The sequence below is a fragment of the Denticeps clupeoides genome, chromosome 15, assembly GCF_900700375.1.
Source record: "Denticeps clupeoides chromosome 15, fDenClu1.1, whole genome shotgun sequence".
Classification (NCBI taxonomy): domain Eukaryota; kingdom Metazoa; phylum Chordata; class Actinopteri; order Clupeiformes; family Denticipitidae; genus Denticeps; species Denticeps clupeoides.
The window spans coordinates 11,919,587-11,933,169 of record NC_041721.1 but is presented as its reverse complement, the minus strand read 5'-3'; the positions used below and the strand labels follow the sequence as shown (position 1 = coordinate 11,933,169).

The window sequence follows — 13,583 nt, the reverse complement described above, 5'->3', positions numbered from 1 at the left end:
TCAGCAGAGGGCCGTGTTGTCACGTAGAAGATGTGTGAGACGAGAGGCTCTGATTGACCTTCACTCAGACGCCTGCTGGCCAATGAGGCGAAGCCCCGCCCACACGGGGGACTAGACGTAAAACGGGGCGGGGCGACTGAAGACACGAAACGGAAAAGAGCGAGATGTAAGCATGAACGCAGAGCATTGTCCACATTCTAACCTCTCATTTTACATTTCAGCGTCTTATTTGTGTTCGACAAATCAGATTCCATGCTATGCTCAGAGGTCACCTAACAGGAAGCGTCCGCAACAAGTTGGTAGTAGCCTAGCGGGTAACACACTCACCTATGAAACAGAAGACCCAGGTTCACACTGCACTTACTACCATTGTGTCCCTGAGCAAGACACTTAACCCTAAATTGCTCCAGGGAGACTGTCCCTGTAACTACTGATTGTAAGTCGCTCTGGATAAGGGTGTCTGATAAATGCTGTAAATGTAAGTTCATATTTTTCCTTAAATTATTGTCTCTGAAATGTAATATTATCAAAGGGTGTAAAAACTAAGAAATCTGTTATGTATCCATTTACATTTACGGCATTTGGCAGACGCCCTTATCCAGAGCGACTTACAACGTGCTTTCAAGTTACCATCGATGAAGAGATCAATTCCGGTTCACTAGGACCCCAACTATGAATACATCTATTTAATTCACTCTGTTGTAGATTCGACAACAAGAAAATTACAATTTAATCTAAATATTCTTTAAAGAGGAAGGTCTTGAGCTGTCGTTTGAAGGTGCTCAGTGACTGAGCTGTTCTGACCTCGAGGGGAAGTTCATTCCACCACCGAGGGTCCAAGACGGAGAAGATCCCACCAGATTACCATGGAAACCAGATAACCCTGATGCACACTCAGTCAAAAAGGTCCTTGTTTTTATTGATCCCAAGAAGATAATAACTTGTGATTAGCCAGTCTGCAGCGCAGATATAACGTAAACAGCTTTTGATTCATTTTTGTATTATTCATTTTGTATTATACCTTCACACACTTTTGTCTTATTTTTTCAAAAAACACACTAACTATATATTTTTTATATTTTCATATAAAGTAGCAATAAACAATTGCTTAAACAAGAGCTGTTTTAATTACATATTTTTAATACCCAAAATGTACATTTTTACGTACAAAAAAAGTCAAATTAACAAATACAAATGTATTACAGTCAGATGACATTCACATCTCATACATCAAGCAGCCAGACAAGTACAATAATTTACAATAGCACACCAAAGACACAAGAGAGTAGGGCTGTTCATCATGCACCATAAAGATTAAAAGAAGGACAATACAATGACAGTTTGGGGATATGGCTCTCTCACTTACTACATGATTCCCTTATTGAGAAGGACATAAATGTCAATCAGACAGTTTAAAAACCCTTTCTTTTAGTTTGGCCACTTGCTCCAATGAATTTTGCTGTAGTGTTGCGTGTCAACGGATCTCATTTAAACTTGTGTTTAAAAATGAGGTCATACAGGAAGAAACTTGCATCCATAGCCAAGAGTATTGCTGTTAATGTATTATTGGCTAAAATGTTAACAGTACTCAATACAGAGAGGAGCTAGATTAATTAAGGCTGGTGTGCAGAATGATTCTTTTTTCTTTTCTTTAGCTCATTAGTAATGTGTCACAATCACATTTTAAACATTGAAGGGAAATTCAGGTCCTGAACAGTAATCCAAAAAACATCCTTATTTAATTAATAACCATGTAGCTATGAATTGCATTAGAGCATTTGAGCACATTTAAATAAAATACTCTCACAAAATGCCTATGATCAAGTTCATGAAAGTGCAAACAATATTTACTATTTTTGTGTGAATTCATATTGAGGCTTCAGCTTCTCATGGTTAATTAATGACCATATTTTCAGCCACACATTTTTAATTCCTGATGGACATACAGGTTTTACCTGAAGTGAGGTAGCCTCCAACATTCAGATGACCACAGCTGTTGGTATCACTGGCTATACTGCATGTACATGTACTACATGATGCACCACATTATTGCAGTTCCAAATAAAACTGATAACTGATCAAGTAAATTGATTAAAATTCAACTGTTCAATGATTTCACTATCATGGGAATGTGCCACACAAAGTATGTCCCTGATCATGTGACATATGTATATATGTATATACACAGTACATCAAACATAAACTACAACTTGGTTGTTCAGTGGGCTAAGACATTTATCAAACTGATAGAAACTTATCAAACGGCAATAGAAACACAACCGAAACGGCACTATTGACACACTGTGATTTACTATTCATTTTTATGGCTTTCCATTGCACTATACTGTGCACTGAGGACAAAACAATTCCACAGAAGAATGCATTCTCTTACCAAGGCAACACTTTGTAACTTTTACATAAATAACATATAATTTGGTCCATTTTTACAGGTTTAACAAAATTGAGAACTGAACTGAATTTGCACCTCACATGTAATGTAATAAAAATGAACAAAAAGCTAGTTCACATCACCATCATACATTACAAAGAGTTGTTTTTTTGCTTAAATGTATGTTCAGTTGTTAGACACATCATTGGATATTCATTTAGTATTTAGTAAATGATTGTTTTTTTTCAGCTACATAAACATAAATACTCTACATTAAGCCAAAAAAGGTGCCATAAGCAGCAGGCATGAAGCAGTAAGTAGTCTAAAACCCCTTCTGGAACATAATAAATTGAAGAAAACATTTCTGTGAAGGACAAAGTGCCACATGCTCCCATGATTTTGTTCTTAATGTTGGATTTGCACAATATTGATTGCTTTAGAACAAGTAAACAATGCATTAACATTTAGGGAGCTATTTTGAACTGGGGCGACTACGCGATAAGTGGGTGCAGCACTACGCGATAAGTGTAAGGCTTGTTCAATAGTGTAAGGTGTCTTCAGGATATACACAAATAGATAAAACAAAAAAGAACAGCTGTATCTCGAAGAAATAACTACCCTTGTGTTGTGCAATTATTTCTGTGACCCAGAATCACTTATGAAGCAATTATGTATTTAGAAACAGTGTAAAATGGGAGCCAAATAATTCATATACATCCTCATTCTGGATGATTTATGAAATATGCATACATATAAATGTACCTATGTATGCAAATTCCAAGGGAGCCTTACTTTACATTAGTGAAAATAGTGTCCCTAGACACAACTGCAATGCATGTAAGCCAAGTGTATGTCTATGTGGAGGCAGAACCCTAAATGGCAGCAAAAACACTGGGCCAAGCTACTTGATTATTACACGGCTCAGAAATGCCATTAAAGTGTTTCCGGTATTCATAATGTTAATAATCAAACCAAATGTCTGTATTTGCATAACTGTGTTAACCAGCTGTCCATATTTTTTAGAGCTCTAATGACCTTATTGGTATTATTAGGAGGTGAGGCTACTGTAGGATATTTGTAAAGAAGGTCAAAAGTAGCTCAAATCTGAATGTTATTTTCCAATAATCACTCATTAGAATCATTCTAATAGTTAGAATGTATAAACATTCTACATAATTAAAATAATCTCGGGGATCTTATTTACCCCTAAAACCAGGATCACAAGAAAGTGTCTTTGCAAAAGAAGCACCTCTGATCATTTTCCTCCTGCAAGAGATTCATTCATTAAGGCTGGAGAATTAAATAGGTTATGCACAGAACTTAACAAGGAAGCAAAAATGTGACAATTTCTCTTTAAGGTGTATAAATAAATAAATAAACAAAGAAATAAATAAGAATCATGCTATACAATAGATTACAATTGACTGGTCATGACGAATTTGATATCACATGTACAGGTAATTTTGTTCCGTACAAACAGTATTTCAAAATTCTACTAGCATTTTCTCCGTCTCATACAATAGTGTCTGCATTCAATTTGTCAAGTAAATTTATAAAGGGAAGATTATTTTTATGGAAGACTGACTGATATAAAAAGGTGTCCCAGCTTTGGTAAACCTGGGTTTAGATATATATACACTGGTAGCCTAGATTTGCGTGTCTGAAAATTTTGCGTTATGTATTCAATGTATTGATATTCAACGGCCTAAAGGCTAGAACACTTCAAACCTCCAGGGGAAAAAATACATTTACATCACAACCCCAACATACAGCATTCTCAAAATCTGAATACATGTGTTCTCATGCCTGAGAAGGTCGATGATTTAGAAAAAAAGCTATTACAATGTAACAGGGATGGAGATTACATATGAGTAACTGTTTTAATCTAAAACATTCATCTACAGACTACATCTAGTGTAATAACACTGTCACTACTGTACTACTGCACACCATGTCAGACAACGAACCATAAACAAATGAGTAGACTGTTACAGCGTAGCTGGGAAAACATTTTCACTGTTTCAGTTCACAACTATGTGAAAAGCAACCTTATACCTGGACCGGGCATGCCTGATTTGTCAGTTTTTTTTTTTTTCTTTTTAATGCTCTGCATTCTTACTGGCTGTGGTAGATGGCCTTTTAATCAGAGAAGAGGCTTGCGAAAGACTGCCTGAGACTACGGATGGTCTCCGCTTTCGCTTCATCATCTGTGGCGCTCCCACGCAGTGTTTCTGTGAAGGTGTTAGTGAGGGACTGGGATTTGCTGTTGAGACAAGCAAGGGGTACAAACAAGTCACACAAATATTTCAATATCAGAAACACATTGATATGGATTGATTGATAATCCATATAAAATAATATGGATTATTTTAGATTTGCATGACTGGACCCATGTTTCTGAGCATCTTCAGGTTTTGGCCCATGCCACTGATTAGTAATATTTGATAATAATAATCCTTTTTGTGTGTTGTCCTTAAATCTAGGATTTATACAAACTGAAAAACTCGGTTTGAGGTTTGTTTTTGAGGTTTTCACAGTAGCCTGTACTTACTTCAGGTGTATAGGCTGTTTCTGTGAACCTCCCCCAGATCCAGAGGCTGGGATTGGGCCAGGCTGGAAGGCCTGGCTGGGAGAGGTGGTGGCTGAGCGGGCCCTCTGTGGGGAACCATGGGCAGACTGAGAGGGTGAACCGGATGCTGAACGTGGTCCTCCTGAAAAGTGCACATGAAACAAATTTAAAGACCTGGTTTTCAGCTTTGTGGACTGAACTTCGTAAGAAAAAGTGATGATAAACCCACCTTGAGTACGTCTTGGCTGGGTGGTTTGCAGACCAGGCTGAGGCTATGGAGAAAAATATAAGCATCACTAAATGCCGTGTTTACTATTCATTTAAAGTAATATAAACCCTATTAGGGATATAAAATACCTTAGAGGAAGCTGGTGGAGGTGAGGAGACTCCAAGCAATGCTGAAGTCATTTTATTCACAACTAGATCAGTTATTAACTGTTTGTCCTCCTCAATGTGTTCTCCAATCAGAGGCATAGAGCTGTCCATAACCTACATGCAGAGGATATCAAATTAGACATGAGAGGTATTATAAGAACATCTGAGATGTTAATTAAGATTGTGATGCACGTTTAGAGCATTGGATTTAATAATATACCCAGTGATTCTTAAATCTCGGGATGGAGGACTCCAATCAGACATCCTCATATTCAGTGATTTGAGACTTGCCACTTCTTCCATTTTGACTGGTTTGTTAATGATTGTTAATGATGATTACAAACAAGAGTTGGAATAAAAGGTCTTGGTAGGGGTGGGAACTGGGTGTAGATCCATAACCTTACTCCAAATAACCTCTTCACTTCCTCTTACCACTAGGTGGCAGCATTTTCTGTAAAAATGTTGAAACGTATCCTTTCGTGATGCATTATGAGCACCAAAGTAAATGAATGGAATACAGAATGCATTGCAATTGGACAGAAATAATAATATTTCAGAAACAAATGATTTGGAAATGCTTAGTTTGACTAAAATGGCTAATGCAGTACACTCATAATAAGCTATTTATTACATCTGTCACATCTGTACATCAACGTAGCCAGTCATTTCTTGTTCTTGTCTTGTGATTTTTTCCAAAAAGATGTACTTGATACGATATTACTTAACATAAGTCACTTCAAATAAAGGTAGTGTACAAAGAGAAATTATGTACAGTGATCTCTGAATGACAGCTGAGTGGAATGATGGGGGAAACTCCCCAGCAAGGAGAGTTTGATGGCAGAGCCTGTTAACCATTACAGCAGGAGACTTTGACTTGTCAGCCACGAATGCCAGCTACAGAAATGTGCGGTTGCTCACCAAGCTTGAAAGTATCCCTCAATATTTTTTTGTATGAATGCCTAAAGCCATCTAATTTATGACAAGGTTTATGTAATTGGACACCATGTTCTTCATTGAACACGTCATCACCTATTAATTAATAACCAGTTATAACCCTGGAAAAATGTTTATGCAAAGTTCATAAAAACAGGGACTGAGCGGATCCTGATTCACCACAAGAACATAAAGAAGAGGATAATATCAAGCTTTTTGATTTAACAAAAATGTTCATGTTACAGGTTGCACTGCAGATACTAGAACTGTTGACTATACGGTGCAACTAAGGAATGAGAAATCCTGGGGGCTCTCGGTGACAATGAGTTGCGTCAGACGGCTGGAATCACCAGTCTGAATCTAGACACGGCTTGTCTGACTAGGTGCATCACGGCAGCCTTTGCATCCCTGAAGCCGAGAGAGATACACAAAAACAGTTTTGTGTTTTCCAGCGTAGATTTTGAAGCTTACACAAAAGTCAGATGGATGCAGTGACATTTAAAAATTGAGACAATATGCAAACATTCATTCTCACCTGTAGACTAATTTTCAGGAATGTGTGCAGTAGAATTTACTGCATTCTTGGGATTAGTTTTAAATTGGTTGATTTTGAACTGATCTCAACTTAGCCCAATTTTTATTTATCTGCCAATATACCCAAATAGTACAATTCAAAACTGTGCAAAATCATAGTCAAGCCAGCATAACTGTACTCTTTAAATGTTCTCTGGTGTAGTTTATTGATCAACAGTATATGTGAATGAGTGGATAAAAAAAATATTTTGGGCATAGATTTGGGTGAAACTTCTCAAATCAACTAACTGTTTGTGTCTTTCATGAGACATATGTCTCTTTGAATCTGATCACTGCTGGTCTCCCAATGCTCAACAGAGTGTCCAAACATAACTGGAATTCTACTGACACCTCAAAATGAGTGCTGAGGCTGTTTAACAAGAGGACAAAAGTTCTCTCTTGGTATGTAATCGTACCAATGCCTCTGAAATATAACCAAGAAACATATGCATTGAGGTTGTAAATGCGTTCAAATAAGCGGTCCAAAAGCATTTTGTCTAATCTTGTGTACAGCCTGACAGCATTTGATGATGATCTGATGTATGCTTCAGCAGGAAATACAGACAAGCACCTGAGCCTGACTCTGGGACTGAAAAAAGGTTTTGCAGTTTGTAAGGGTACATGGGGTAGATATATCTACCCCTTTCCACTCCTCCTTTTCCAGACTCTCAATAATGCACACCAACCAAGCAACCCATTCTACATTCCAGTAAGCTTGTAAGAATCTCAGGCTACCAGTAATTACCATTAGTTTTTGTAAGAGTGACTCTCATTAGTCAACTACCATTGAATTAAAACCCACCAACCACCAAATGTGGGTTAAAATTCCTTTTGACATAAATAAATGAAGTCTTAGCAGCCAGATTGGCTGGTAAAGATGTTTCAGTTATTTGTCCTGCTAGTATTATCCATACATCCGAACACTATACCATGAGGTATCATACATTCATTTAATTTAACATGCTTGGTGTTGTTTATGTGCTGCCCTCTACCTGCCTGAACAAAGTGATGTTTAGGATGAAAAGCCAAAATGTGGCGGTGGTGAGAAGGCCAGTTACAGGAAAGTAAAGGAGGCAGGGGAGAAGGTCCAAGTTAGACAAATATGTTGTTTAGGACAAAATGACTTACAAAATGACCTCATGACTGGCTAGTGGTCAACAAAGAAAAGAGTTTATGTACCGTAAGGACTGCTGTGTCTATACAAAAGAAATAATAAAACAAAGAAAGCAAGAAATTTGTAAAAATTTGGATTGGCTTGGCATTCACACTGGCTGCTGACCAAAAAGCTTACTAGTCCCTTTCATCCAATACTGATAACAACACTGTCACAGGAATAAATGAAAATGGTTGCTATTCAGACATTTCTGGTAGTTAAGATGGCAAATCTCAAAAATGGTTCTGATGCAGTTTCTTGATTTGCCCAGGACAGAACGCATTAGTGCTTTCATGTCTTTAAAATCTGAATGTTGCTTCCTTCACATAAATGTTCATCTGCCCTGATCAAAGCATGTCAGAATATAAGTAGTAGGTAATACTTGCAGTAATAGAGGTATTTGTCCAATAAATGTATGTATGTGTTACACAGTTGTCACGACTACGGACTTACGGGGGAAGGAAGCGCAGAGGTCTGACATACTGGGAAGGGGTTTTTATTATTAAACAAACAAAGAAATACAAATAAAGACTGGCGCGGTGGCCGAAAACGATTTAAACTTAAATAAAGAACATAAACAAACCCGTAGGCGTGTGGCGATTGCCAGAACTCAAAACACATAAAACTAAACCAGGTCAAGTTCGTGCAGAGAGTCCACGAAAATGCCAGCGACCCCGAACGGGCGGAAACTTCCAGCATTTATGGGGCGTCAGGATTAAAGTCAGGTGTGGAGGCCAGCTGCAGGCAATCCTGACAGAGCCCCCCCCTCCAAGGGCTACGTCCTCGGAGCCCCAACAGTACCATCAGTGGAGGCGGCGGGGCGGACGGCGGCAACCACAGGGCTCCTGCCCTGCTGTATCCTCCCCTTGGAGGACCCGGTCCCTCTGGCTGGCTCCCCGGCGTGGTCAGGCGTGGCGGCCCCGGTCCCTCGGGCTGGCTCCCCGGCGTGGTCAGGCGTGGCGGCCCCGGTCCCTCGGCCTGGCTCCCCGGCGTGGTCCCGCTTGGCGGCCCCGGACCCTCGGCCTGGCTCCCCGGCGTGGTCCCGCTTGGCGGCCCCGGACCCTCGGCCTGGCTCCCCGGCGTGGTCCCGCTTGGCGGCCCCGGACCCTCGGCCTGGCTCTCCGGCGTGGTCCCGCTTGGCGGCCCCGGACCCTCGGCCTGGCTCCCCGGCGTGGTCCCGCATGGCGGCCCCGGACCCTCGGCCTGGCTCCCCGGCGTGGTCCCGCATGACGGCCCCGGACTCCCGTACCTGCACACAATAATCAGGGCCGATCCATCTGGGTACGTGTGGGCCCTGTCTCCACATGTCCCCTCTGACACATCTTGTGTCACCCCCTGCACCGCGCAGGGAGATTGTCCCAGAGCCTCCGGCGACTGTTCCAGGCACCCCAGGCTGGTGCCTTCTGGGACTATGCAGCCCCTCTCGCTGCCCGGCCAAGGGGGGGGCATTGCCAGACCATCCGGCTAGCCCCTTCTGCGTCCGTTGGGACAAGCAGGCCCTCTTCCTGCCTGTCCCAGCTGGGTCCTCTTGCCTACCCGGGGGCTCTATGGCGCTCCACCCCTCTGGAGGCAGACGCAGGCCCATGCCTGGCCCGCCCTCCTCACTGGCTACCGGAGGACCCAGCTCCATCGCTTCCCCACCTCCCCTCCCCTCAGGAGGAGTCCCCAACCCGAACTGCACCCCCCCAAAAAATTCTTTGGGGGAGCACCCCCCCCGGCTGGACTTAGGGGTACCTTGGGGCTTGTCCACCTCGCCTTGGACCAGCACATTCGGGTCAGGAACCTCCTCCCTAGGGTTCGGCTCTGCGGCTGGGTCGCCATCTGGTGGACACAAAGAGGGGAAGTGGGGGCGACATACGGACACATAAACCACGCACACACACACACAGACAGAGACAGACAGAAGAGAGGGTCGTCTGGCTCCCTCTCTGGGCTCTCCGGGACCTCCTCAGGGGGCACAGCCAGGATGTCAGGAGGTGCGACCTTTTCGTCGCCCGCCAGTGCTTGGTCTTCTTGCCCCGGATCCTGACTGGCACTGGATGTGGTGGAGGGGCAGAGTTCGATCCCTGGCTCAGGCCGATCAAACTCCGCCCTCAGTCTCTGTTGGAAGTCCCGAAAACTCCTGTCGGTCTCTCCCTGCTGCCAGAGGGCTGTGCTCCAGCCCCATGCTGACCCAAGCAGACACGCGAGGATGGTGGTGGTCTTATCAGTGTCTGCTGCCCCACTGAAGGGTCCTGGGACCATTTGGCTGTCCCACACGGGGCTGGGCACGTCGCTGGAGATGGTGGTGGGCGTGTGGCGTGGGGGGTGGTGGACGTCTTCTCCAGCATGCGGGGGCGCTGGTGATGCGCTGCCGTTCAGCTGGGGAACGTCCGAGCAGAGGGAAGGCGGGTCGGCGACTGGAGCTGGGAGGGCATCTTCCCTGTGAGGCAGTTCCGGCAGTGCAGTTGCTGGCTGGCGACCTCCTGTTGCCCTGTTCCACCAGCTTACCCCCGCATCGCTGTCCTCCTCCTCACTGTTGTCGCACCTCTGGGACTGACGTGGGTTTCTACGGACCTCGCAACGATCATGGACGGGCACGATGGGCGGAGCCATCCCGGCACCGACTGCCCAATCGGCGTCATCCTCGTGTTGGTCCGTGTCGACCTCATACCCTCGGAAGTCACGTGGATCTTCACGGATGTCGCGACAATCTCGGACGCGCGCGCTGGGTGGAGCCATCCCGGCCCCGACTGCCCAACGAAAATCCACGTCATTGTCGCTTTCGTCATCCGTGTCCTCCCACCTGTGACTCCGAGGGTCGTCCACCCTGCGGACATCCTGGACCCAGGGTGCGATCAACTCCCAGGGACAGAACTCTGGCCATTCGGGCTGGAGCCTGCCCACCTCCTCGCTGGACGAACGCCGCCGTTGCCGCTTCTCACCCCCCTGGAAGTGACGTGGGTCCCCACGGACCTTGCGACGATTGCAGACTGGTGCGATGGGCGGAGCCCAACTCTCGTCTCCCGTGCTCTCGTCGTCGTCCGTGTCGTCCCAGTCCACGGGGAGCCTTGCCAGCAGAGCGCAGAGTTCTTGGCTCGACATGCCGAAGATCGTGGGGGTCGCATCTTCTGCGCTCGCTGCCCACGTCACTTCCTCGCTGCTGCCGACGCCAACGTCCTCGCTCCGCCCACTCACCCGCCGACGTTGTCGCTTCCGGGTTTCGCGGAGTTTCCCGCGGGTGACGTCATCACGCGGCGCCGCGTACCACGGCTTCTCAGGGAGAAAACGCTCCACCAGAACGGGCGGCGCGTCTCTCCCCTGGCGTCCGCGTTCGCCGCGCCGGGCTGCGTCCTTCGCGGCGTTTCTTCTCCTCTGTTTTTTACCTCTGCGCTTTTGGGTGGGTCGCTGGCATTCTGTCTCGACTACGGACTTACGGGGGAAGGAAGCGCAGAGGTCTGACATACTGGGAAGGGGTTTTTATTATTAAACAAACAAAGAAATACAAATAAAGACTGGCGCGGTGGCCGAAAACGATTTAAACTTAAATAAAGAACATAAACAAACCCGTAGGCGTGTGGCGATTGCCAGAACTCAAAACACATAAAACTAAACCAGGTCAAGTTCGTGCATAGAGTTCACGAAAATGCCAGCGACCCCGAACGGGCGGAAACTTCCGGCATTTATGGGGCGTCAGGATTAAAGTCAGGTGTGGAGGCCAGCTGCAGGCAATCCTGACAACAGTCAGCCAGCATGGTGGCTATTTTCCCCAAATTGTGGTTGGTGGGGAGGGATTTTACAGGCTCATTAAGCGTAGATGCAGATATAAATCTCCTGAACTTTCCTTTCGTGAACAGACAAAGAAGGGCAGTTACGAGAGAATTTCCACATTTGCACACAAACACAGCGAACATAAGAGGTCCACAAAGGCTCCAGAAGGCTTGAGCCAGATGTAGCTGATGGAAACAACAGATCCACAGAGCCTAGAACAAACAAGAACGAGCTTCTGTGAGGCCCTGTCTGGACTTCTGACTTCATCATTCTTAGCCGAGCTAGAGCACAAGGTGGGGCAAATGTCATATCTCCAGCACAGGGTTTACTAAGAAGGGAACTGAGAGTCATCTAAAGCCTGTTCAGGACATGAGCTCACTTGAGCAACAGGAAACACAGAGTGAATGCTATCTTCCACCCTCCAAAACAGATGAGTCTCCTGACAAGTGTATGGCACACCACCAGGCCATGAATGCACTCTCTACAGGGCTCGAAAGGCATTTTGGTGTCCTTAGAGCAAAAAAAATTGTCACAGTTATTTGCAGAACAGACAGGATAACTTGCTAAAGTGAACATGTCCAATAATCTTTAAGTGTAAGCACTGAAAAGCATATTTCTATAATGAATGTGATTCCATTTGATTGTCATGCGCTGTTACAGCTGCAGGTTTGTCCCGTGACCTCTGATGAACTGCATAGGAAGATGAACTGGACAGCTCTGAAGCAGATTCTGTCGGTAAAGTAGACTTGTTACATTTAGGGTATTTTGAAAGTTGTTTTTTTCCTATATATTTCCATGGGCAATCATAGAACATAAATATAGAAAAAAAAAGTTTATTTATTTATGATACCTGAAATAATCAGGAGTTCAGGCATCACATTGATCATAATTAGTAGTGAGTTCCTTACAAATGTCCAACCAACAGCCATTCCCACACACAAGGCATTCTCCACATTTGATTCAGATTTTGTGTATTAAGCAGTCCAATCAAGAAATGCCACATATGGATTGTACCTCTATAATGTAGTCATAGCCATCTTTTCCATGAACAGCCTTCACCGCGCATATGTCCAGCCCTCCAAACATCTCTGCACAAGAATCTACCCAGAGTCGATATCTAGAGACAGACAGAGAGAGAGATAATATATAATATATAAAAAAACAATGAAACAGCATTCATTGGCCAGTTATCCAGCACTCATTATTAACACATTATTAAAACCTCGAAGGATGATGTAGAACCATAATCTCAGCAAAAAACGATAGATATTAAACATCCCCAGCACAAAATCTCAGTTCAACGTGAATAAAACTCTGGACTGGAATGAATTGAAACACAGTGAATTCATGCTCTAATAAAAGTTAAAGGTGGGCCAAACAAATATAAACTTAGGTTTTGGCAGTGTACATAAAAACATGGGTTCCATTTTAAAGCCTTTTAATGACGAAAGCAAAGACATCCCACCTGTCTGTCATGGCAATCTGTTCCAGCATGGCAGAGCCTGTGTTGGCCTTCCAGTTTCCTGAAATGGATGTTCTCCTAAACACAAGAAACAAAGAATTTTCACTGCACAGATGCAGATAACCACACAGGCAATAGACGAAGCATTAGTCACACTCAGCCTTTTGTTTTTACGTCTCTGAACAGCACACATCTTTCAACAGGGGCGGATGATTACAGCGCCTGCATGCACGTCCATGTACGCCCATTGGTGGATTTGAGGCTTTTCATATTTCTAGTGCTAAGGAAACAGACGAGGAAGAGGACTGCAGATAAGGCAGTCATTCAACCATTTAGTCATCCCATGCTCATGGGTGTTTTGGGGGGAAAAAACAACTTC

At 44.1% G+C, this 13,583-nt stretch overlaps 1 protein-coding gene across 1 annotated transcript in view; it reads right to left on the bottom strand.

The window, feature by feature from the left end:
* Nucleotides 1–1,120: 1,120 nt before the first annotated feature.
* Nucleotides 1,121–13,583, bottom strand: part of syn3 (synapsin III) — a 57,879-nt gene continuing 45,416 nt past the window's right edge. Inside the window, exons 9-14 of the mRNA XM_028954132.1 lie at nt 13,208–13,282; nt 12,757–12,859; nt 5,316–5,447; nt 5,188–5,230; nt 4,941–5,100; nt 1,121–4,652 (exon numbers count right to left, since the gene is read on the bottom strand). Of these exons, the coding sequence (XP_028809965.1) occupies nt 4,529–4,652; nt 4,941–5,100; nt 5,188–5,230; nt 5,316–5,447; nt 12,757–12,859; nt 13,208–13,282 (637 nt within the window). The 3' untranslated portion in view covers nt 1,121–4,528. The remainder of the gene's footprint in view (nt 4,653–4,940; nt 5,101–5,187; nt 5,231–5,315; nt 5,448–12,756; nt 12,860–13,207; nt 13,283–13,583) is intronic.